The sequence below is a fragment of the Scyliorhinus canicula genome, chromosome 1 (assembly GCF_902713615.1).
Source record: "Scyliorhinus canicula chromosome 1, sScyCan1.1, whole genome shotgun sequence".
In the NCBI taxonomy this organism is placed as follows: Eukaryota; Metazoa; Chordata; class Chondrichthyes; order Carcharhiniformes; family Scyliorhinidae; genus Scyliorhinus; species Scyliorhinus canicula.
The window spans coordinates 40,707,165-40,730,758 of record NC_052146.1 but is presented as its reverse complement, the minus strand read 5'-3'; the positions used below and the strand labels follow the sequence as shown (position 1 = coordinate 40,730,758).

The following is a 23,594-nucleotide window of genomic DNA, read 5'->3' as shown; positions in this document are numbered from 1 at the left end:
AGCCAAGTGAGTTCGCAATGTTAACACTGCTCCCTACAGATCTGCTGAGTTTTATCAGCATCCTCTGTTCTTGTAGGGCGGATTGATGGTTGCACATTGTTCGTGTAGAAAAACATTACGTCTTCTGAGAGACAAACTTGCATTATAAAGGCTTATTGCATTTCTTTAACACCTTGAGTGTAGTAAGCTGTTATGTAGAGCACACAGTAGCCACTGTGTATACAGCATGGTCACAAACTGATGTAGACAATGTTGAGTTAAGCCGATTGCTTTGCAGATGGTGGCTGATGAGGGACTTGTATGATTTCCTTTGATTTAACATCTCTCCTAAAGAATGATAATTCCACCAATGCAGTATTATCTCAGTGTCTGTCTAGGTTACATCCTGAAGTCCTGGTAGGAATGGCGCAATGAAATGCTCTTGATATTATTGCAAGACTAATGATCACTGATCTGAAATTTAGTATCTTCTCCTGTTTGTCTTTGTGCAGTTGGTGACAAGGCTCCTGCTGACATCAGACTGACTTCCATTAAATCAACAACCCTACGCATAGATCAATCTATTCTTACAGGTAAATGTTGAAGCAAGTAGATCAATCCATTCTTATCGGTAACATATTGAAAGCATGCTTACCTTTCAAAGCATTTGTCCATGTATTCAATTGCTGACAGTAAATTCCTTTGCTAACAGTATTTTGTATTGATTTTTTTCACCTTTTTAACAAAGCTAACTGTCTATGTTCTAGTGAAAGGGTTTGTCACTTAACAGAGCTGTGTATATAAAAAACCAGTAATACCAGCACCTGAAATGAACCTCTACCAGTTTCTTGTGTTCTGTGTAATATTCCAAATGGATGTTGGATCCATATGTTGAACTGTTGTTGTATCTGGATTAGTAAATAAACTGTATTCTTTCAGGACTCTGAACCACCCAGGAGTTCCATTACACGATCGGGAGTGTTCATTCACTTCTGGGACCAAACCAAAACAATTAAGCCATGACTCTCCGGGTTCACTTTGACTTTCTCCCCCGTGTTCCGGCTATTCTCCGAGGTTTGAGAATTAATGCTAATCCTTCCATTAGCTGCCTAAGTGACACTCCAACTTTTCTTCAAAATCCCTCCGCTCTGGACTCCTCCGCTAAAGTTTAGACCTTGCTGCCTTCACGCAAAGCGATTTTTAAAATCAGAACACCCCTGGTTCCTAATGACCTCTGCTTCTTGGGCTGATATTGGACTATTTTCTCCCAGTCCGCTCCCAGACCTCCTGTACAGCTTTTGGTCCCACAACTGCTTTTACAATTCCTGGCAGATTACCTGCTTGTTTTCTGTGAAAAACGGAAAGTGTACCTCCCCGAACATAGAACATTACAGCGCAGTACAGGCCCTTCGGCCCTCGATGTTGCACCGACCTCTGAAACCCCTCTTAAGCCCATCTACACTATTGCCTTATCGTCCATATGTCTATCCAATGACCATTTGAATGCCCTTAGTGTTCGCGAGTCCACTACTGTTGCAGGCAGGGCATTCCATGCCCTTACTACTCTCTGAGTAAAGAACCTACCTCTGACATTTGTCCTATATCTATCTCTCCTCAATTTAAAGCTATGTCCCCTCGTGCTGAACATCACCATCCGAGGAAAAAGGCTCACTGTCCACCTTATCTAATCCTCTGATCATCTTGTATGCCTCAATTAAGTCACCTCTTTACCTTCTCTCTAATGAAAACAGCCTCAAGTCCCTCAGCCTTTCCTCATAAGATCTTTCCTGCATACCAGGCAACATCCTGGTAAATCTCCTCTGCACCCTTTCCAATGCTTCCACATCCTTCCTATAATGAGGCGACCAGAACTGCACGCAATACTCCAAATGCGGCCGCACCAGAGTTTTGTACAACTGCAACATGACCTCATGGCTCTGAAACTTAATTCCTCTACCAATAAAAGCTAACACACCATACACCTTTTTATTTTTTTCAACAATTTTTATCGAAATTATAAACATCTCAACTCTATTAACAAAACAACCGCGGTAACACCCCAAGAACAGTACCCACCCAACTTCAAAAGCAACTACAAACAAAAGAAGACGAAAATACAACAAAAGAACACCCAAACAACAAAAGGGAAAGAGATAACACCCGCCACATCCCACAAACCCATGTACACAGTCTCTCCCCCCCCCCCGGCGGCCTATTTCCCTACCGTTCCGCCAGGAAGTCCAGAAAAGGCTGCCACCGCCTAAAGAACCCTTGTACTGATCCCCTCGGGGCAAATTTCGCCTTCTCCAATTTAATGAACCCCGCCATATCATTGATCCAGGCCTCCACGCTCGGGGGCCTCGCATCCTCCCATTGGAGCAAGATCCTCCGCCGGGCTACTAGGGACGCAAAGGCCAGAACACCGGCCTCTTTCGCCTCCTGCACTCCCGGCTCCACTGCAACCTCAAAAATTGCGAGTCCCCAGCCTGGCTTGACCCTGGATCCCACCACCCTCGACACCGTCCTTCCTACCCCCTTCCAAAACTCCCCCAGCGCTGGGCACGCCCAAAACATATGGGCGTGGTTCGCTGGGCTCCCCGAGCACCTAGCACACCTGTCCTCGCCCCCGAAAAACCTACTAATCCTCGTCCCAGTCATGTGGGCCCTATGCAGCACCTTGAACTGTATGAGGCTAAGCCTCACACAGGAAGAGGAGGAATTCACTCTCTCCAGGGCATCCGCCCACGTCCCCTCCTCAATCTCCTCACCCAGCTCCTCTTCCCATTTACCCTTCAGTTCCTCCACCGAGGCCTCGTCTACCTCCTGCATTACCCGGTATATGTCCGAAATCCTCCCTCCTCCAACCCACACCCCCGAGAGCAACCGTTCCCGCACCCCTCGTGGGGGCAGCAAGGGGAACCCCTCCACCTGCTGCCTGGCAAACACCCTCGCCTGCATGTACCTAAACATGTTCCCCGGGGGGGGGGGGGAGCCCAAACTTCCCCTCTAACTCCCCCAAGCTCGCGAACCGTCCCTCAACCTCCTAACCCCTGCCCTGTGCCAGCCCAGAAATCCGCCATCAATGCTCCCTGGGACAAACCGATGGTTCCCCTGTATCGGGGCATCCATCGAGCCTCCCACTTCTCCCCTATGCCATCTCCATTGCCCCCAAATTTTGAGGGTAGCCGCCACCACCGGTCTCGTGGTATACCTCGTTGGAGGGGGCGGCAGCGGCGCCGTTACCAGCGCATCCAGGCTCGTGCCCACACATGACGCCGCCTCCATCCTCTTCCATGCTGCCCCTTCCTTGTCCATTACCCACTTACGCACCATCGCTGCGTTGGCAGCCCAATAGTACCCACAGAGGTTGGGCAACGCCAGCCCCCCCCTATCCCTGCCCCGTTCCAGGAACACTCTTCTCACCCTCGGAGTCCCATGCGCCCAGACAAATCCCGTGATACTCCTGTTGACCCTCCTAAAAAAGGCCTTCGGGATAAGGATGGGGAGGCACTGGAACAGGAACAAAAACCTCGGGAGCACCGTCATCTTAACGGACTGCACCCTCCCCGCCAGTGACAGCGGTAACATATCCCACCTCTTAAACTCCTCCTCCATCTGCTCCACCAACCTTGTGAGGTTGAGCTTGTGCAGGGCCTCCCAGCCACCTGGACTCCTAGGTACCTGAAGCTCTTCCCTGCCTGCTTCAGTGGGAGCCTACCAATCCCCTCCTCCTGATCCCCCGGATGCACCACAAACAACTCACTCTTGCCCAGGTTGAACTTATACCCAGAGAAACGCCCGAATTCACTAAGAATCCTCATCACCTCAGGCATCCCCCGCACCGGGTCCGCCACATACAGCAACAGGTCGTCCGCATACAGCGACACTCAATGCTCCTCCCCACCCCGCACCAGGCCCCTCCAGTTCCCTGACTCCCTCAATGCCATGGCCAGGGGCTCAATCGCCAACGCGAAGAGCAAGGGGGACAGGGGACACCCCTGTCTCGTCCCCCGGTACAGCCGAAAGTACTCCAACCTCCTCCTATTTGTGGCTACACTCGCCATCGGGTCCTCGTAGAGCAGCCTCACCCACCGGATAAACCCCTCCCCAAACCCAAACCTCTACAACACCTCCCACAAATACTCCCACTCGACCCTATCAAAGGCCTTCTCCGCATCCAATGCCACCACTATCTCCGCCTTCCCTTCCATGGCCGGCATCATAATGACATTGAGGAGCCTTCGCACGTTCGTATTCAACTGCCTTCCCTTCACAAACCCCGTCTGGTCCTCATGAATGACCCCGGGCACGCAATCCTCTATTCTAGTGGCCAGGATCTTTGCCAGCAGCTTAGCGTCGGCGTTTAGCAGCAAAATCGGCCTATATGACCCGCACTGCAGAGGGTCCTTGTCCCGCTTCAGGATCAAGGAAATCAGCGCCCGTGACATAGTTGGGGGCAAAGCCCCCCCCTCCCTTGCCTTGTTAAAGGTCCGGACCAACAGGGGGCCCAACAGGTCCAAATACCTTTTATAAAATTCCGCCGGAAACCCGTCCGGCCCCGGCGCCTTCCCCGACTGCATGCTCCCTATCCCTTTGACCACCTCCTCCAGCTCGATCGGCGCCCCCAGTCCCTCCATCTGCTCCTCCTCCACCCTCGGGAATCGCAGCTTGTCCAAGAAGCGCCCCATTCCACCCCCCTCCACCGGGGGTTCCGACCGGTACAGTTCCCCATAGAAGTCTCTGAAGACCCCATTAACATCTACTCCCCTCGCACCACCTTCCCAGCCCTATCCGTCACTCCCCCAATCTCCCTGGCCGCGTCCCGCTTTCGGAGCTGGTGTGCCAGCATCCTGCTCGCCTTCTCCCCATACTCATACACCGCCCCCTGTGCTTTCCTCCACTGAGCTTCCGCCTTTCTGGTAGTCAATAGGTCGAATCTGGCCTGAAGGTTACGCCTCTCCCCCAGCAATCCCTCCTCCGGAGCCTCCGCATATCTCCTATCCACCCGCACCATCTCCCCTATCAGTCTCTCCCTCTGCTCCCCCCTCTCCCTATGGGTTCGGATGGAGATCAATTCCCCCCTCATCACTGCCTTCAATGCCTCCCAGACCGTCCCCACTCGGACCTCCCCGTTGTCATTGGCCTCAAGATACCTCTCGATACACCCCCGAACCCCCTCGGCCACCTCATCTGCCAGCAGCCCCACCTCCAAGCGCCAGAGCGGACGTTGGTCCCTCTCTTCCACCAGCCCGAGGTCCACCCAGTGCGGGGCATGATCTGAAATGGCAATGGCGGAGTATTCCGCATCCTCCACCCTCGAAACCAACCCCCTGCTCAGGACAAAAAAAAAATCAATTCTCGAGTAGGCCTTATGTACGTGGGAGAAAAACGAGTACTCCCTGGCCCTTGGCCTCGCAAACCTCCAGGGATCCACCCCCCCCATCTGGCCCATAAATCCTCGATTTGGGGCGTAAACATTCACCAACACCACCCGCTCCCCCTGCAGCTTACCACTCACCATCACATATCTCCCGCCACTGTCAGCCACCACATTTAACGCCTCAAATGACACCTTCTTCCCCACCAGGATCGCCACCCCCCTACTCTTCTCATCCAGCCCTGAGTGAAACACTTGGCCCACCCATCCCTTCCTCAGCCGAACCTGGTCCACCACTCTCAGGTATGTCTCCTGGAGCATGGCCACATCCCCCTTCAGGTGCGCAAATATCCGGGCCCGTTTGACCGGCCCATTCAGCTCTCCTCCCCCCCCCCCCCCCCCCCAAGGCTAGGACCCCCCCTAGCCGCACCCCTCCCTCCATAGCACTCCCGTGAGCCAGCTAACTTCTGCTGACACCGGCGACTCCTGCACTACCTACGACTCCTCCCCACATGGGACTACCCCTCCTCCATTGTGCCCGTCAATGGGTCCCCGCCCCCCCTTGCGCGGGAAAAGAAAACACCCAGCAACGACCCGCGCTTCTCAGCCCCGACCCCGCCCCCACCATCTCCCAGCGCGGGAAACCCGCAGAAAGCCCGCACTTTTGCCCTGCCCGGCCCCGCCTCCTCCAGGGTTACTCCCATTGTCAGTCCCCCCCACCAGCTCCCCGAACGCCCCGTTTACCCCCCTGTCCGAACCCGTCCACCAGACCCCTACAGAAATACCCATATAGAAAAGACAAATCGACATCACCCCACCCACCCTAAGGCCAACCCACATCTTACATTAAACCAAGCAAATACAAATACAGTATTATACAGCATCCCCCATCTTAGACCCTCAGTTTGAGTCAAATTTCTCGGCCTGCACAAAGGCCCACGCCTCCTCCGGGGACTCAAAATAATGGTGCCGATCCTTATAGGCGACCCACAGACGCGCCGGCTGCAACATGCCGAACTTCACACTCTGTCTATGGAGCACCGCCTTCGTCCGGTTAAACCCGGCCCTCCGCCTCGCCACCTCTGCACTCCAGTCCTGGAAGATCCGCACCTCCGTGTTCTCCCACTTGCTGCTCCGCTCCTTCTTGGCCCACCGGAGCACACACTCACGATCCACGAACAGATGAAACCGCACCAACACCGCCCGCGGTGGCTCGTTCGGCTTGGGCCTCCTAGCCAGAATTCTGTGGGCCCCCTCTAACTCCAGGGGCCCCTGGAAGGACCCAGCCTCCATCAGTGAATTTAACATAACCGCCACATAAGCCGCCAGGTCCGACCCCTCCAGCCCCACCGTGAGGCCCAGGATCCGCTAATTCTTCCTCCTCGACCGGTTGTCCAGCTCCTCAAACCGCTCCTGCCATCTTTTATGGAGTGCCTCGTGCATCTCCACCTTCCCCGCCATGGCCACGACCTCATCCTCCCTTTCGGAGGCCTGCTGCTGCAGCTCCTGGATCGCAGCCCCCTGGGCTGTCTGGGTCTCCATCAGCTCCCTGTTGGTTACCTTCAGCGACTCCAGCAGCTCCAACTTAAGCTCCTGGAAGCAGCGCAGCAGAGTCGCCTGCTGCTCCTGAGCCCACTGCCTCAGCTCCTCAAGGCCTCCGCCGGCAGCCATTTTGTCTTCCTTCCCCCGCTTTTTCAGGGGTGCTTTCTCCGTTTTTCTCCTTACCCCACTCCTGGTCCGGACCGTAGGGGTCGACTCCTGTCCTCTTCCCACGTCGGGATTTGCCGCCACAGCTCCGTTGGGGGCCCTGAAAAGAGCCCCAAAGTCCGTTTTCAGGGGGAGCTGCCAAATGTGCGGCTTAGCTCTGCATTGCCGCCACCGGGAGTCACCGTACACCTTCTTAACAACCCCCTCAACCTGGGTGGCAACTTTCAGGGATCTATGTACATGGACACCGAGATCTCTGCTCATCCACACTGCCAAGAATCTTACCATTAGCCCAGTACTCTGTCTTCCTGTTATTCCTTCCAAAATGAATCACCGCACACTCATTAAACTCCATTTGCCGCCTGTCAGCCCAGCTCTGCAGCTTATCTATGTCCCTCTGTAACTTGTAACATCCTTCTGCACTGTCCACAACTCCACAGACTTTAGTGTCATCTGCAAATTTAGTCACTCATCCTTCTACACCCTCCTCCAGGTCATAAAGCCCATGTCCATGGCAGCATGGCCTAATTTGGGATAACCCAAACAAAAATACAAACCAAATTATCTTTTGCCTTCAAAACAACCCATTGATTCTCCAATCCAAATTTGATCTAAATCGTTAACAGCCCTTTCCAGACCTGGAAAGACACCTCATTGTTTAAAAAGGTGTTTTTAGCTTCTGTGATCTCGGAGCTACATAAATTAGTTAAACCCCTTATTGAAATAACTGTAGACTTCCTGTTCTCGGGCTAATCCGTTATCTGACTCAATTAATATGGTCATTATCTGTTTTCTTAATTCCAACCTTGACATTGACTAAACAAAGATTGCCTGTTGACCTATCATTAGCTGAGGTTTGTTTGCAAGTTACTCAACCATGTTTCCATTTAAAATGTCTAAACTAAAATTCTTTCTTAAAACATATGAATGATGAAATATGATTTTCGCAACAATCTGCGTTAAATTTAATCTTGTCACATGCCTGTCTATTCCACCGGCCTGTTTATGTACTCTTGAAGTTGACCCCTCACAGTTAAATACACTTCCAAGTTGTGAATCATCTGCAAGTTTTGAAATTCTCCCCTTTATAACTCAAGAGTAACAAATCCTGCGAGATTTCTCCACTCCAAGAACTAACCATTTATTAATATTGCCCTATTTCTTAGCCAACGCATTCATAAAATTCATAGAATTTACAGTGCAGAAGGAGGCCATTCGGCCCATCGAGTCTGCACCAGCTCCTGGAAAGAGCACCCTACCCAGGGTTAACACCTCCACCATAACCCAGTAACCCCACCCAACACTAAGGGCAATTTTGGACACTAAGGGCAATTTATCATGTCCAATCCACCTAACTTGCACATCTTTGGACTGTGGGAGGAAACCGGAGCACCGGGAGGAAACCCACGCACACACTGGGAGGATGTGCAGACTCCGCACAGACAGTGACCCAGGGCCGGGATTCGAACCCGGGTCCTCAGCGCCGTAGGCAGCAATGCTAACCACTGTGCCACCATGCTGCCCTCCAATTTCATTTCTGAAAGTTTTCCCATCAATGAAGTTAAATTGATTGCCTGTATTTGCTGCGTTTATCCTTGCACCCTCGATAAAAGTGATGTAACAGTTGCAGTTCTCCAGCCCTCTGGAACTACCCCCATTCCCATCCCTGTGGGCAGTGCCTCTGCAATTTTTATCTTTACATCCAATACGCTTGTGTTTAATATCCAGAACACGCAAACCTAAGAAATTCGTCTTCCTCCAGATCAGTTGGGATAACTGATGTCTCTTTCCTGCAATGTTTGTTTGAAGTTGAAAGTACAGAAGCTGTGGAATGTGTGTGCTTGTAGGTGGAATGGAAGGTTCACGTGATTGTATTTTTTAAAATTGGAATTTTAAAGTTTTGCCAATCTACTCTTCCAATTTACCTGCCATTTAACTGTTTTAGCACTAAATTTTGATTTTATTGAATATGTATTTGCTTCATTCAAACCTATTTGAATTCTTAAACTGAAAATTATGGAATCATTAGTAGATTGTCAGTGATCATAACATAAATAATATTTATTGCTGAACTGCTCCCATTATGTGTAATTTAATATGTAAAACAACAAAGTTAAACTGGACACCAGGCTTTTCAAGAATGATTCAAACTTTTCACAGGACTCCAGTCCAGCTACAGTATGAACATAAAATGACCTCGTTAAGCAGTTAAAAGGGTCAGTTGAGCTAAGAGGTTTAATTACGTTGGTTGTGGAAGAAATCCGATATTTCACAGCCTTGAACTTAATTTCATGTTTAAGTCAAGGCAGCCTTTTACAAAAGACTTATTGCATCAGGGTAACAATGTTAAGTAATTCTTGTGTTCCTCTTGCCTAGGTGAATCTGTATCGATCATCAAACACACCGACCCAGTACCTGACCCTCGTGCTGTGAATCAGGACAAAAAGAATATGCTCTTTTCAGTAAGCAACTTGTCTATGCCTTGAAATAGTAAAGTTTATATGAATAAGCTCTGCCGACACAATCCAATGAGAGCTCTCGTCTCCATCCAGTTATCAAAATTAATGATTCAAAAGAAATTCTCTCATTAGATGGCTACTGCCATTTTATCCCCAATGCGATGTAATTTTGACTGAAACTTTAACTACCCTCTATTTTAGATATAGTTTTAAAAGACTTGAACAATCAGGTATGTTCAAAACTTTCCAAATAGTATTTTTGACCACTTCCCTGCCACCGTAAACTAAAATTATTGGCACAGAAATTATTCCAATAATGTTGCTGTTTACATGTACAAAGTGAAAATCACTCAATAGTAAAGAGGGTACCTCTTAATTTCTTGGCGTTCGTTCCATTGTTTTGGCCCAGGGACTTTATACTGTAGGAATGACCAGCTGCCATAATCTTCTGGACAGTATTCAAATAAAATTGAATGTTAGCATGTTTTAAATTTTTGTTGCATGTGTGGTACAAGGTTTTGTGCAAGTGCCACTTTTAGAAGGGAGAAGCAGGATGAAAATTTGGTTTCCTTTCTAGTTATAGAGTTAGTGTTTGAAAAACTTTTGACAGCGTCGCCAGATACTGACGGGTAGGTCTTGCTCAGCGAGTGGCAACAAAGTGAAAGTGCCAGATTCAGCAACTTGAGAAAACCTTTTAATGTTTTAAACAGAACTCTCCTAATTCTAGCCCATTTTTTGTTTTATTAATTTTGCCAAGGAAATACTGATTATGATCCCATTGTTTCCCTGTTGATGGATATACTTATTCTTCTTCCTGGTTTTTGACATGGTAGCATGTTGTGCTTTAAAACTGGATTGGGTACAGATTAAACATTCACTTGATTTCTGACCTTAATTTGCAGTCTTGGTGAATGCCAGGTGAGTGTGAAATGAATGTTCCTGTCTTTGTACAGTATATCATTAAGCTGAGCCATTGAGTATGTACAAGGTTGAGATAGACAGATATATATATATATTTAATGTTTTTAATTCTCCATTTTCATATTTTCCTTCAAAATTTACACCCCACCAACAAGCAGTAAACGGTAACAGACACAAAGTCAATGCCCTTAACATCAGCAACGATCCCACCCTCCCACCAACCCAACCAACAGCCCACCTGTCAATATATGCATCAAATAAAACAAACCCTCCCACGGTGGAAAAAAACAAAGGCGAACAAAGGCGGAATCGGCCATGGTCACCATTAACCTATAGAGTCGTGCCTCCTCCTCCTCCCTCCCCCCCCCCCCCCCCCCCCCCCCCCCCCCCCAACTTTCCTCTTATAAAAATCCCCAACCACCCAATCTCCCCCCCCCCCCCCCCCAAAAACCACCTCCCCCTTGTTCACCTGGCTTAAACCGGCCAGCGTAGAGGCCCCCGCCCGGATCTCTTTTCACCCTTGCCCGGCCCCAGGAAAAACCCAGAAGTCCCCTTTAGCACACAAACCCTGTATACACACAAACACCCTAAAGAACCGTCATTACGACTGAAAGTCCCATTTCTTCCTTGTCCAAATATATATACAACATTGGCTCCTGCAGCCCATACACCAGCACGCAGTGAAACGAAAAAGAAAAAATACAGTCATGAGGCTACATCGGTACAAGACCATTTCTCAATTCTGCCACAGTCCCTCTGCCTTCGCAAACTCCTCCGCTGCTTCCGCCGTCCCAAAATAAAAGTCCTTGAACTTGTAGGTCACCCTCAGCTTCGCTGGATATACAATGCCACACTGCACCTTATTAATGTACAGTGCGCCCTCTTCACCCAGTTGAAGGCAGCCCGCCTCCTTGCCAGCTCCACTGTAAAGTCCTGGTATACACGTATACCAGCTCCAGCCCACTGCACCACCTGCTTCTGCTTAGACCTACACTGTACTTACGGAAGCACAGAGTCACTACTCTTGGCGGCTCACTCGCCTTTGGTACAGGCCACCACAACCGATGAGCCCGATCCAGTTCATATCGGGAGGGATCCTCCCCCTCCCCCAACAGTTTTGTCAACATTGTGGCAAAATACTCAGTCGGCCCCGGGCCTTCCACTCCTTCGGGCAGCCCCACAATCCTCAAATTCTGTCGCCTGGATCTGTTTTCTAGATCTTCCATTTTGCCTCGCAGATCCTTGTGATCTCTATCACCGTCCGCATCTCCTTCCCCATCGAGGTAAGTTGATCACTGTACTGCAATAATGTCTCTTCCACTTCCTTCAGTGCCGCACCTTGCTCCCGCACCTCCGCAACTGTGCTTGCCACCGCCGTCCTCACCGGGGTAATCGTCTCCTCCACCAGCGCTTTCAAAACCGCCGCCATCTCCTTCCTCATTGCCTCCGTGTGTTTTGTAAACTGCCTTTCGACTTCCACGGCCATCACCGTAGTTATTTCTTCAGCCGTAAGCAATGCGGCCTCCCCTGGTGCTCCAGCCTCCATTTCCTTTACTGACCCCGCGGTGACCTTTCCACTCCCCGACAGACTTTCAGCTGCTTTTTTCACTGATCTTCGACATTTCCTCCCCCTGTGCTGTCTCCCGACTTTTGCTGACCCACAATGCCGTTCCCGAGTGGGAGTCCTCCAATGCGCAGCTGCCTCCCGCCCGCCGTCACCGGAAGTCCCCGAGATAGGCAGATATTTAACCATTGAGGGAATCAGTGTTATGGAGATGAGGTGGGAAAGTGGAGTTGAGAATTATCAGATCAGTCCTGGTCTCGATGAATGTTGGACAGACTCTGGGCCGAATGGCCTACTTCTGCTACATTTTATGGTCTTGTGCACTAATATTTGATCAATGTTTTCTATTAAAAGCCCAACAGACTTTAAAAGGGTATTTTCTTCCCTTACAGTAACACACTGTACATAATGGGCTAGGATATCAGCAGAAATCTATTTTAGTGGCCTTTACAATTGTGCAAAGTCTCTCTCAGGATGGTTGAGAGCGTGGTTAATAAAGGATACATTATCCTCGGCTTTAGTGTATTAGACTACAAGAACAAGGAGGTTATGTTGAACTTGTTAAAGGCACTCGTACCGCCTGAGCTGGAGTATTGCATTCATTTCTGGGTGGTGCACTTGGTTGGGAAGACATTGAGGAATCGTGCGCATGGTTGTAGGGAGCTGGAGCTTCAATTGTGAAGATAGATTGGAGAGGCTAGGACTGTTTTCCTGGGGGAAGAGAAGGCCGAAAAGAGATTTGCTCGTGATGGGTTTGGAAGACATGAGTGGTTTGGATGGAGTAGATGGGAGAAACTGTTCCCATGTGTTAAATGATAAGAGGGTGAGGGGGGTGAAGATTTAAGGTAATTGTCAAAAGATGCAAAAGTGATATGAGGGGAAACATTTTCACGCAGCAAATAGTTGGGGTCTGGAATGCAATGCCTGAGAGTGGTGAATAGGTAATTAGACTTAATTGAAAAGGAGGAATCTGGGACGTCGGAGAGCTGGTACAAACATGATGGGCTGAATGGCCTCCTGTAGTGTAGCGGTTTTGCAGAAGGCTATTTTGCTGAGCTGCCTGTTTATAGGGAAGGTTATCTGTTTTTTTTAATTTTAGAGTACCCAATTCATTTTTCCAACTAAGGGGCAATTTAGAGTGGCCAATCCACCTAACCTGCACATCTTTGGGTTGTGGGGGTGAAACCCACGCAGACCTGGGGAGAATGTGCAAACTCCACATGGACAGTGATCCAGAGCAGGGATCAAACCTGGGACCTCGACGCCGTGAGGCTGCAGTGCTAACCCACTGTGCCACTGTGCTGCCCCCATAGGGAAGGTTATCTTGGTGCAGTGGTTTATCATTATAAACTTTCGAGCCGTGCAGACCACGTAAAAGTGACATTTTGTCTGTTCGCAAGTTGAAGTAACTGAAGTTCAAAATTAAAGTTGTGCAATTAAAAATATATCCCCAAGCTAAATTACAGATTTCAATTACAAATCAACATGTAAAAATCTCCCAAGGAAATTATAACACTGCCGTTGATTTTTTTTAGGATTCTTTATATCTTTCATTTGTTTCTGGCTATCTGTATGACATTGGGTTTGAATCAATTTTGTAAACTTGCCAGTGTGGAAGGTTCCTCATTGATTTGAGGTTTATCCATAACCGGGTGGCGCAGTGGTAGCACTGCTGCCTCACTGCACCAAGATAACCTTCCCTATGGGGGTGGCACAGTGGGTTAGCACTGCTGCCTCACTGCGCTGAAGTCCCTGGTTCGATCCCGGCCTGGGGTCACATTCTTCCCGTGACTGCGTGGGTCACACAGCCACAACCCAAAGATGTGCAGAGTAGGTGGATTGGCCATGCTAAATTGTCCCTTAATTGGAAAACATAATTGGGTACTCTAAATTTCAAAAGATTTATCCGTCAATAAATGGGGGCAGGCCTTTCCAAACTGCCAGACGTGCCAAACTAACACCGGAGAGCCAAGCCGAGGTAACAATAATAAAACTTGTAGGAGAATGAGTTACCGAGGCTTTGTAGGTCAGGTAGTCAGGGCTTGCAGTGTGCTTGTGGTCTATGGAGACATTTGTGGTTACCTTTTGTACAAGAATAGTCTCAGTTTTTCTGGTGAACTGCTTTGCAGTTTGATATATCTCAATCTGGTGCAAGTGATTTGTTTTTGAGGTCACTTATAATCACCTCCTTGTGCAAAGTAACGGTCAGCCGCCAAGGCTTAGAAAAGTGTGATGTTTTTGAATTGCGTTCTGATCAAAGCTGTAGGACCAGTTTGTGACCTCTGAGAAACTGAAGGTCAACTAGGATAGTGGCACAAGTCTTGAACATAGCCTTTGAGTCAGTGGCTACTCCCACTTTGGATGCCATACCCTTTGGGGGAAATGGGCACTGGGAATATCCTGGTATTGTTTTGCAATCTATATAAATTATTTACATTTTGTGGAAGAGATGTATGTTTGGATTATGTTCTTGTGTATTGCTTTCCATTTGAAAATCTTTTTTTTTAAACCCCTGTTATTATAAAATTCTGATCCAAGGATGTATAAATATTGCTCCTCTTGCCTATTTGGTTCTTTAATGACAAATTTAATCCTCTAAAATGTTAGTGAGACAACATTTTTGGTTTTATCCAATATTTTTCTCCTTTGCTTCCGTGACCAAGTAAATGAAAGTCACTGCACAAGGACATTGCAAAGATATTTTAATGGGGTCAGCATCCCTTCGGGTTCTCCATTAAACTCCTCGCTTGATTTGAATGAATATGTATCAATACTTTAATCAATTTTTAAAAAATAAATAATTTTTATTGAAAATTTTTGTATTTATACAACAAACAGTAATGAAAATAGCAACGGTCTCTAACAATTACAGTCATAACACCCCAGAACCGTAACCGCTCGTACACCGAACCCTCCCCACCCCCCCAACCCCAATGACCAACAAAATAAATTAACAACAAATTAAATTAACAGCATATTAAATTGAATAACGGTAGAACAAATAGATACCCCCGCCCAACCCATTTCCCTATCTCTGAGCCAGAAAGTCCAAGAAACGCTGCCACCGTTTATAGAACCCTTGTACTGATCCTCTCAGGGCGAATTTGACCCTTTCCAGTTTGATGAACCCCGCCATGTCATTGATCCAGATCTCCACACTTGGGGGCCTCGCATCCTTCCACTGCAGCAAGATCCTCTGCCGGGCTACTAGGGACGCAAAGGCCAAAACACCGGCCTCTTTCGCCTCCTGCACTCCCGGCTCCGCTGCAACCCCAAAGATCGCGAGTCCCCAGCCCGGTTTGACCCTGGATCCAACCACCCTCGACACCATCCTCGCTACCCCCTTCCAAAATTCCTCCAGTGCCGGGCATGCCCAGAACATATGGGCATGGTTCGCAGGACTCCCCAAACACCTGACACACCTATCTTCGCCCCCAAAGAACCTACTCATCCAAGTCCCGGACATGTGAGCCCGATGCAGCATCTTAAATTGAATGAGACTTAGCCTCGCACATGAAGAGGAAGAGTTAACCCTCTCCAAGGCATCCGCCCAAGTCCCGTCCTCCATCTGCTCCCCTAATTCCCCTTCCCACTTAGCCTTCAGCTCCTCCACTGACGCCTCCTCCCCCTCCTGCATTACCTTATAAATGTCAGACACCTTCCCATCCCCGACCCACACCCCCGAAAGCACCCTGTCCCTTGCCCCCCGCGAGGGCAGCAAAGGAAATCCCTCTACCTGCCGCCTAGCAAACGCCTTTACCTGAACGTGTTCCCTGGGGGGAGCCCGAATTTCTTTTCCAATTCCCCCAGGCTCACAAACCTCCCACCCATAAACAGGTCCCCCAACTTCCTAATGCCCACCCTGTACCACCCCTAAATCCCCCGCCGATGTTCCCCGGGACGAACCGATGATTCCCCCTTAATGGAGCCTCCACCGAGCCCTTCACTTCCCCACTGTGCCGCCTCCACTGCCCCCATATTTTTAGGGTCGCCGCCACCACCGGGTTCGTGGTATACCTCGTGGGAGGGAGCGGCAACGGCGCCGTTACCAGGGCCCCCAGGCTCGTGCCTCCACAGGACGCCATCTCCATCCTTTTCCATGGGTTGGGCAGCGCCAGCCAGCCAGCCGCCCCCCCCCCCCCCCCCCCCCCCCCATCTCTACCTCGCTCTAGAAAGACCCTCTTCACTCTTGGAGTACCACGCGCCCACACAAAGCTCAAAATGCTACTAGTCGCCCTCCTGAAAAAGGCCCTGGGGTTGAAGATGGGCAGGCACTGAAACAGGAACAAGAACCTCGGGAGCACTGTCATTTTGACGGACTGCACCCTCCCCGCCAACGACAATGGCAGCATATCCCATCTTTTAAATTCCTCCTCCATCTGCTCCACAAGCCTGGTGAAATTGAGCTTGTGAAGAGTCCCCCAGCTCCTGGCCACCTGCACCCACAGGTACCTGAAACTCTTCCCTGCCCTCTTAAACAGGAGCCTTCCAATTCCCTCCTCTTGGTCCCCCGGGTGCACCACAAACACCCCACTCTTGCCCAGATTCAGTTTATAGCCTGAAAAGGCCCTGAACTCAGCCAACAGCTCCATCACCCTCGGCATCCCTCCCACTGGGTCCGCCACATACAGTAACAGGTCATCTGCATACAACGACAGCCGATGTTCCTCCCCACCCCGCATCAAACCCCTCCACCTTCCTGACTCCCTTAACGCCATCGCCAAAGGTTTGACTGCCAGTGCAAACAACAAGGGGGACAGGGGGCACCCCTGCCTGGTCCCTCGGTAGAGCCAGAATAATCCGACCACCTCCCGTTAGTAACTACACTCGCCATCGGGGCCTCATACAGTAGCCTCACCCACTTAATAAACCCTTCTCCAAATCCAAACCTCTCCAGCACCTCCCATAGGTACCCCCACTCCACTCTATCGAAGGCCTTCTCCGCATCCAGCGCCACCACTATCTCCGCCTCCCCCTCAATCGCCGGCATCATAATGACATTTAGCAACCTCCGTACATTCGTGTTCAGCTGCCTTCCCTTAACAAAACCTGTCTGGTCCTCGTGTATCACCCCTGGCACACAGTCCTCAATCCTGGTGGCCAGGATCTTTGCCAGCAACTTGGCGTCTACATTAAGGAGAGATATGGGCCTGTACGAACCACACTGCTGGGGGTCCTTATCCCTCTTTAGGATTAAGGAAATCAGCGCCCGCGACATCGTCGGGGGCAAAGCCCCCCCTCTCATGCGTCATTAAACGTCCGCACCAACAGGGGGCCCACCAGGTCCACATACTTTTTATAGAACTCCACCGGGAACCCGTCCGGCCCCGGCGCCTTCCCAGACTGCATCTGCCCAATCCCCTTAACCAGCTCAATCGGCGCCCCCAGCCCTTCCACCTGCTCCTCCTGCACCTTTGGGAAAGATAGCCCATCGAGAAAACTCTCCATTCCCCTCCTCTCCACCGGTGGCTCCGACCGGTACAGTTCCCCATAAAAGTCCTTGAAGACCTCATTCACCTCTGCCCCCTTCCGCACCACATTCCCACTCTTATCTCTCACTCCAGCAATTTCCCTAGCTGCATCCCGCTTGCGGAGCTGACGCGCCAGCAACCTACTCGCCTTTTCACCATGTTCATACACTGCCCACTGTGCCTCCGCCCTTCTGGTGGTTAACAAATCAAACCTAGCTTGTAGGCTACACCTCTCCCCCAGCAATCCCTCCGCGTACCTCCTATCCACCTCCGGGAGCTCCCCCACCAGTCTCTCCCTCTCCCTCCTCTCCGTCCTATCCCTGTGGGCCCGGATGGATATCAGCTCCCCCCGAATCACTGCCTTCAGGGCTTCCCAGACCATCCCCACCCGGACCTCCCCCGTGTATCGTTAACCTCGAGGTACCCCTCAATACTTCCCCGGACCCTCCTGCACACCTCCTCCTCCGCCAACAACCCCACATCCAGACGCCACAACGGGCGCTGGTCCCGTACCTCCCCCATCTCCAAATTCATCCAATGCGGAGCGTGGTCGGAGATTGCAACGGCCGAATACTCGGCCTCCTCCACCCTCGGAATCAATCCCCTGCTCACCACGAAAAAGTCTATTCTGGAATAAACCCTATGGACGTGGGAGAAAAAAGAATACTCCCGCGCCCTCGGCCTCCCAAACCTCCAGGGGTCCACCCCTCCCATCTGGTCCATAAACCCCCTCCGCATCTTGGCCGCCGCCGGCCTCCTACCCGTCCTTGAACTGGACCGATACAGTGAAGGATCCAGCACCGTATTGAAGTCGTCTTCTCATACACATTAACTAATACCACCTTCTCTCCCTGTAGCCTACCCCTCTCCATAACAAACCTACCCCCCTTATCCGCCACCACCTCCGATGCCTCAAACAACACCCTCTTCCCCACCAGAATCGTCACCCCCCCGGTTCTTCGCATCCAACCCGGAGTGGGAAACCTGCCCTACCCACCCTTTCCTCAGACGGACCTGGTCCGCCACCTTCAGGTGGGTCTCCTGGAGCATCGCCACATCCGCCTTCAGCCCCTTCAAATGAGCAAATACCCTAGCCCGCTTAACCGGCCCGTTCAGTCCCCTCACATTCCAGGTGACCAACCGGATCAGAGAGCATCCCACCCCCCTACCCCGCCGACTAGCCATAGCCCGTCGACTGCCCGCCCCAGGCCAGCACACCCCGCCCGACCCAGTCCCCACGGCGACAGCACCTCTCCTCTACCCCCCCCGGCCCACACCGGCTCCTTCCTGACCCTACCAGCAGCAACCCCAGTATCATCCCCCCCCCAAGGCTAGGACCCCTCCTAGCCGCGACACGCCCTCCATTGTACTTCCATGGTTGAGAATAAAAATTATTGATTTTTTTGTTGTTGGTTATGCTCTCTGAAGAATCCAGGTGAATTGTATTGTAATTGCAATCAAATTGCTGGGGATAGCTACATGTTCTTGATTAATGGTAGAGAAGAATGAACATTGGGTGGCATGGTAGCACAGTGGTTATCACTGTTGCTTCACAGCTCCAGGATGCGGGTTCAATTCCTGGCTTGGGTCACTATCTGTGCAGAGTCTGCATGTTCTCCCCGTGTCTGCGTGGGTTTCCTCCGGGTACTCCGGTTTCCTCCCAAAAGACCTGAAAGACGGGCTTGTTAGGTGAATTGGACATTCTGAATTCTCCCTCAGTGTACTTGAACAGGTGCCTTGGTGTGGCGACTAGGGGGTTTTCACAGTAACTTCATTGCAGTGTTAATGTAAGCCTACTTGTGACAATAATGATTATTGTAAAAGAAAAAGAAAAAAATTTCTGAACTTGAAATGCACATTAATAAATCATATAGTACCAAAAAAGTTAAACTGTTCTGAGGCAGGATTTTACCCGAAAGAGCGATTACATTTTCTTTTATTAAACTGCTATGTATTTTGCTATGCACTTTGACTGACTTGCTGTGATTGAGTAATAGTTGCTAGGTCATTTGGGAACATATTGCTTTTTCTCTCAACTTCAGGGTACAAATATTGCAGCTGGTAGGGCAGTTGGAGTTGCTGTTGCCACTGGTACAAGCACAGAAATTGGCAAAATTCGTGATGAAATGGCAGCAACTGAACAGGAAAGGACTCCGCTTCAACAGAAGCTTGATGAGTTTGGTGAACAGCTCTCCAAGGTTATTTCACTCATCTGCATTGCTGTCTGGATCATAAACATTGGCCACTTCAATGATCCTGTGCATGGTGGCTCCTGGATCCGCGGTGCCGTCTATTACTTTAAGATTGCGGTTGCTCTGGCTGTGGCTGCAATTCCTGAGGGTTTGCCAGCTGTTATTACGACCTGCCTGGCCCTCGGCACCAGGCGGATGGCAAAGAAGAATGCTATTGTGCGGAGCCTGCCATCTGTTGAAACATTGGGTTGTACTTCTGTTATCTGCTCTGACAAAACTGGTACTCTCACTACGAACCAGATGTCCGTCTGCCGGGTAAGTGGTTTTACGTTGGGAGTTTTGGATTTGTTTCAAATTTGCTCATCTTTTTTCACGAGGAGCAAAGTTTCAACACTGTTGACCTCTTTAATGGCTTGGTGGGGTGTGAGGAAGGGATTGTTCAGCTTGGAGCAGGGGAGACTTTTCTCTGCTGAAGCAGCACTTTCTTTCCTCCATAATACTTGCCCCAGCTGTCTTGTGGTAATTGACCTGCAGTTAGCAGTGCGCATGAGAATTGTGGAGTGGACTTTGGAGAAGTCAATTTAAATGACTGATGCAAATCCATGATAAAATTAATTGTAAATATTTATCAAACTTAATTATCTGTTGTATGATCGAGTTTTTACATTGAAAACTGATTAGTTGGATTTTATCTACACACTGCAGTGTGTGTGCAGATTTATTTATTGACGGTTGCATGCAGGTTGTAGCATGTTGCCCAGTAAATTGGTAACTAAGGATGAACTTTTTTTTTTGAAAAGCTAGTCTTGCTTCTTTTAGGAAGTTGAGATTTAAGCTTGTGCTAAGTCCCGACCCATGTTGAAACCTTTGGAAGAGTTTAAACGAGTTCTATATATTTGCCCTTCATGTGTCTTCTTCCAGCTTGTAGGATATGTGCAAGATTTATGTATGCTGTCAGACAGTCAAAATTGGCTGCTAAAGCAACCTGATTGTTTGCCTCATAGACTAAAAATGGACTCCTCTGGGAGCATGGCTCTCTACTCCAGCGTGGTGCAGAGAATCTTTTGACCTAGACAGCAAGATTCACATCGAATTCTCCGATCTCATGGGCAATTGCATAGATTTTAAAGTCTGCATGTATTAGTTTTTTAAAAATTGAGCTGAAAATCAATGAAGTTCACTTTAATCTATTTCCAGGTAAATACTTTGTGTATGTAAGAGCAGACCTAAATTCTGATATGATATTCAATCAGCTGTACCTTGTGTAAAGAAAACTTTGTTCATGTATCAGACATCCTTTTGACTGAAACTTGAGGAATTTATATCTGCTTTGATTTGCATTGATCAGCGGCTGATGCGCTATTCTTCACCTAGACTGTCTACTACTTTGTGTCATTCCCATAGATGTTCGTTATTGACAAAACTGAAGGTGAGCAGTGTTCTCTGAAGGAGTTTTCAATAAGTGGCTCCACCTATAGCCCTGAGGGACAAATGTAAGTACACGTATTAATTCTTTTTCAACCTACATTTGCAGTGCTCCATTTAAAAGTATGGGTTGGTTGCCTGTGCACTGTAATCTACATTTCTTTTTTGAACTGTGTGAATGCATGTAATGTACATCTTTTTAAAGTGCTCCCCCCCCCCCCCCCCCCCCATTTGCTCCTACATGCCACGGGTAATCAGATCTAAAAGTTTTAAAATGTACTGATTTCTGGTACTTGGGAACATTTGCCACAAATTGCACAGTGCAATTACTGCAAACCTAGTGTATCCTTCTGAAGGAGAGGGTGAAGAGAAGGGAACAAAAATAAATTCTGCTGTTCTTTCCAAGTAGACTCCATGAGTGTTGCAGATAACCAATAACAGCTCAAAAATGCAAATAGAGACCTAAACAGGGATCAGACGTCTCCACTAGTGAGCTCTGCAGTAGAAGGTAACAAATGGCAGGATTAGAACATGACCAGGTATTCTTGTAGTTATGCAAATATGCCTGTGGCCTGCGTTCTCCTTGATTGCTTCCCTCTCCTGCCTCCTGATTATAGAATCCCAAAACCTCTCTTTTTGGGCTGAAAATTTCAACAAATTATACTATTGATTTCTGACTCTCAAAACCAAAAGGAGAGTATTGATAAATTCCATCCGTATCTATTAAACCATCATATGGCAATCAAACTCTTTTCAGACTCGTGTTTGCACATACAGGAATACAAATACGTAAATCCCAAATTCCAGTGTGTCCTCCTTGAAATCTCTTGTTAACAGTCCGCTCCAGTCCAGGAAGGTGATTAATTTTGTGTTTGTCAGTGAATTAATTTTTGTTGTTTTTCTCTTCACTGTCCATCATTGATATGGAAACACCTTTCAAGTAACATTCATCTTATCAAAAAACATCATGTAAAACATTTGCACTGTATTGGAGGCAAGATTCAGCCACCCATCTTTAGAACAATAACTGTGGATATTCGAAAGGGACCAAAGTATATGAAGTCACTAAATATATAATTCAGAGTATCTTCGTTTTACTTTGGTCCTGTCTCAAGAATATTTTGTTTTTGATTTTTGCAATTGGGAAGTGTTCAAGAATAAACCAACAACTTTATTATAAGATTGAATGAAGTAAGTAAAAACAGTCATGAAACAAGGGTGTTGCAATTTCCATCTCCCCACCCCAATTGAAATATAAAAATGAAAGAAAGAACTTGCATTTTTATAAAGCCATTTCCCAACCTCAGGACATCCCAAAGTAAAACAACCAATGAAATACAGAAGTATAGTCACTACTGTTATGTAGGGCAACAACAGTCAGTTTACACCATAGTGGTGACCCACAAACAGCAAAGAGACGATGCCAAGATGACTTTTTAAAATTCATTCAAGGTATGTTGGCTTCACTGGCTGACAAGCATTTCTAGCTCACCCCTAATTGCCCTTGAGAAGGTGGTGGTGAATTGCCCTCTTTGAACTGCTGCAGTTCACTCTCAATGCTATTGGGGGAGGGCGGAGGGGGCAATTTCAGGATTTTGACCCAGTGATAGTGCAAGAACAGCAATATATTTCCAAGTCAGAATGGTGATTTCAGTTTAGGGATAAATGGAACACCAGATGATCGCTCTTGTTCGAATAGTACCATGGGATCCTTAACATCCACTGGAGAGGAGGCCAATTAAGACCTTGGTGTATAGTTTGAAGTTTGGAAGTTCTGTCTGTGCAGCAGTTTCCCCCATCCTCCCAAGTGTTGGGCCTGTCTTTCCTTCCAGTCTCTGGAGTGGGGCTTGAACCCACAAGCTTCTGACGCCAGACTCTGCATTCCATGGCTGCTGATCTGGTGCAGGAAAAGGAAATTGAAATCTATTTGAGTCCTTGTAAAAGTATCTCTGCAGCCTACGGCGCTGAGGACTCTGGTTCGAATCCCGACCCTAGGACACTGTCCATGTGGAGTTTGTACATTCTCCCTGTGTCTGCATGGGTTTCACCCCCACAACCCAAAGATGTGCAGGGTAGGTGGATTGGCCACGCTAAATTGCCCCTTAATTGGAAAAAAAATAATTGCGTCCTCTAAATTTAACAAAAAAAGAAAAATCCCAAGCTCCCTGGTGGTTTTATTACCATTGTTATATGCAGGGGAGCAATATTATGGAGCTGACAGGTAAATCCCACTTTGTGCAACATTTCCAGGAATGTCTTAATGTCCATTTGTGTTAAATCTTGATGAGCAATGGGATGTCTTTTCTTTTCTGTGTTATATTGGTGTTTGTTGATTAATTGGCTGTTTGAAACTCATTTGACTAAATTTTTTATTTCAGTGGCAAGAGTTAAATGAATTAATTATTTTCAAGAATGAAAAGTTAAATATTAATTGTCCTCTGACCTTTCTACCTTAGAATACCGCGTCATGTTACAAGAAGTTTGAATGAAATAATTCTA

At 48.5% G+C, this 23,594-nt stretch overlaps 1 protein-coding gene across 2 annotated transcripts in view; it reads left to right on the top strand.

Annotated features, from left to right (window-relative positions):
• The window catches only part of LOC119961795 (sarcoplasmic/endoplasmic reticulum calcium ATPase 2), a 113,644-nt gene that overhangs the window by 54,561 nt on the left and 35,489 nt on the right, over positions 1-23,594 (top strand). For both annotated transcript variants that reach the window (XR_005459744.1, XM_038789131.1), the window contains exons 6-9: positions 492-572; positions 9,440-9,525; positions 19,521-19,985; positions 21,075-21,163. Coding sequence is in view for 1 of the 2 variants with exons in the window: in XM_038789131.1 (XP_038645059.1) it covers positions 492-572; positions 9,440-9,525; positions 19,521-19,985; positions 21,075-21,163 (721 nt within the window). In the remaining variant the exon portion in view is untranslated. The remainder of the gene's footprint in view (positions 1-491; positions 573-9,439; positions 9,526-19,520; positions 19,986-21,074; positions 21,164-23,594) is intronic.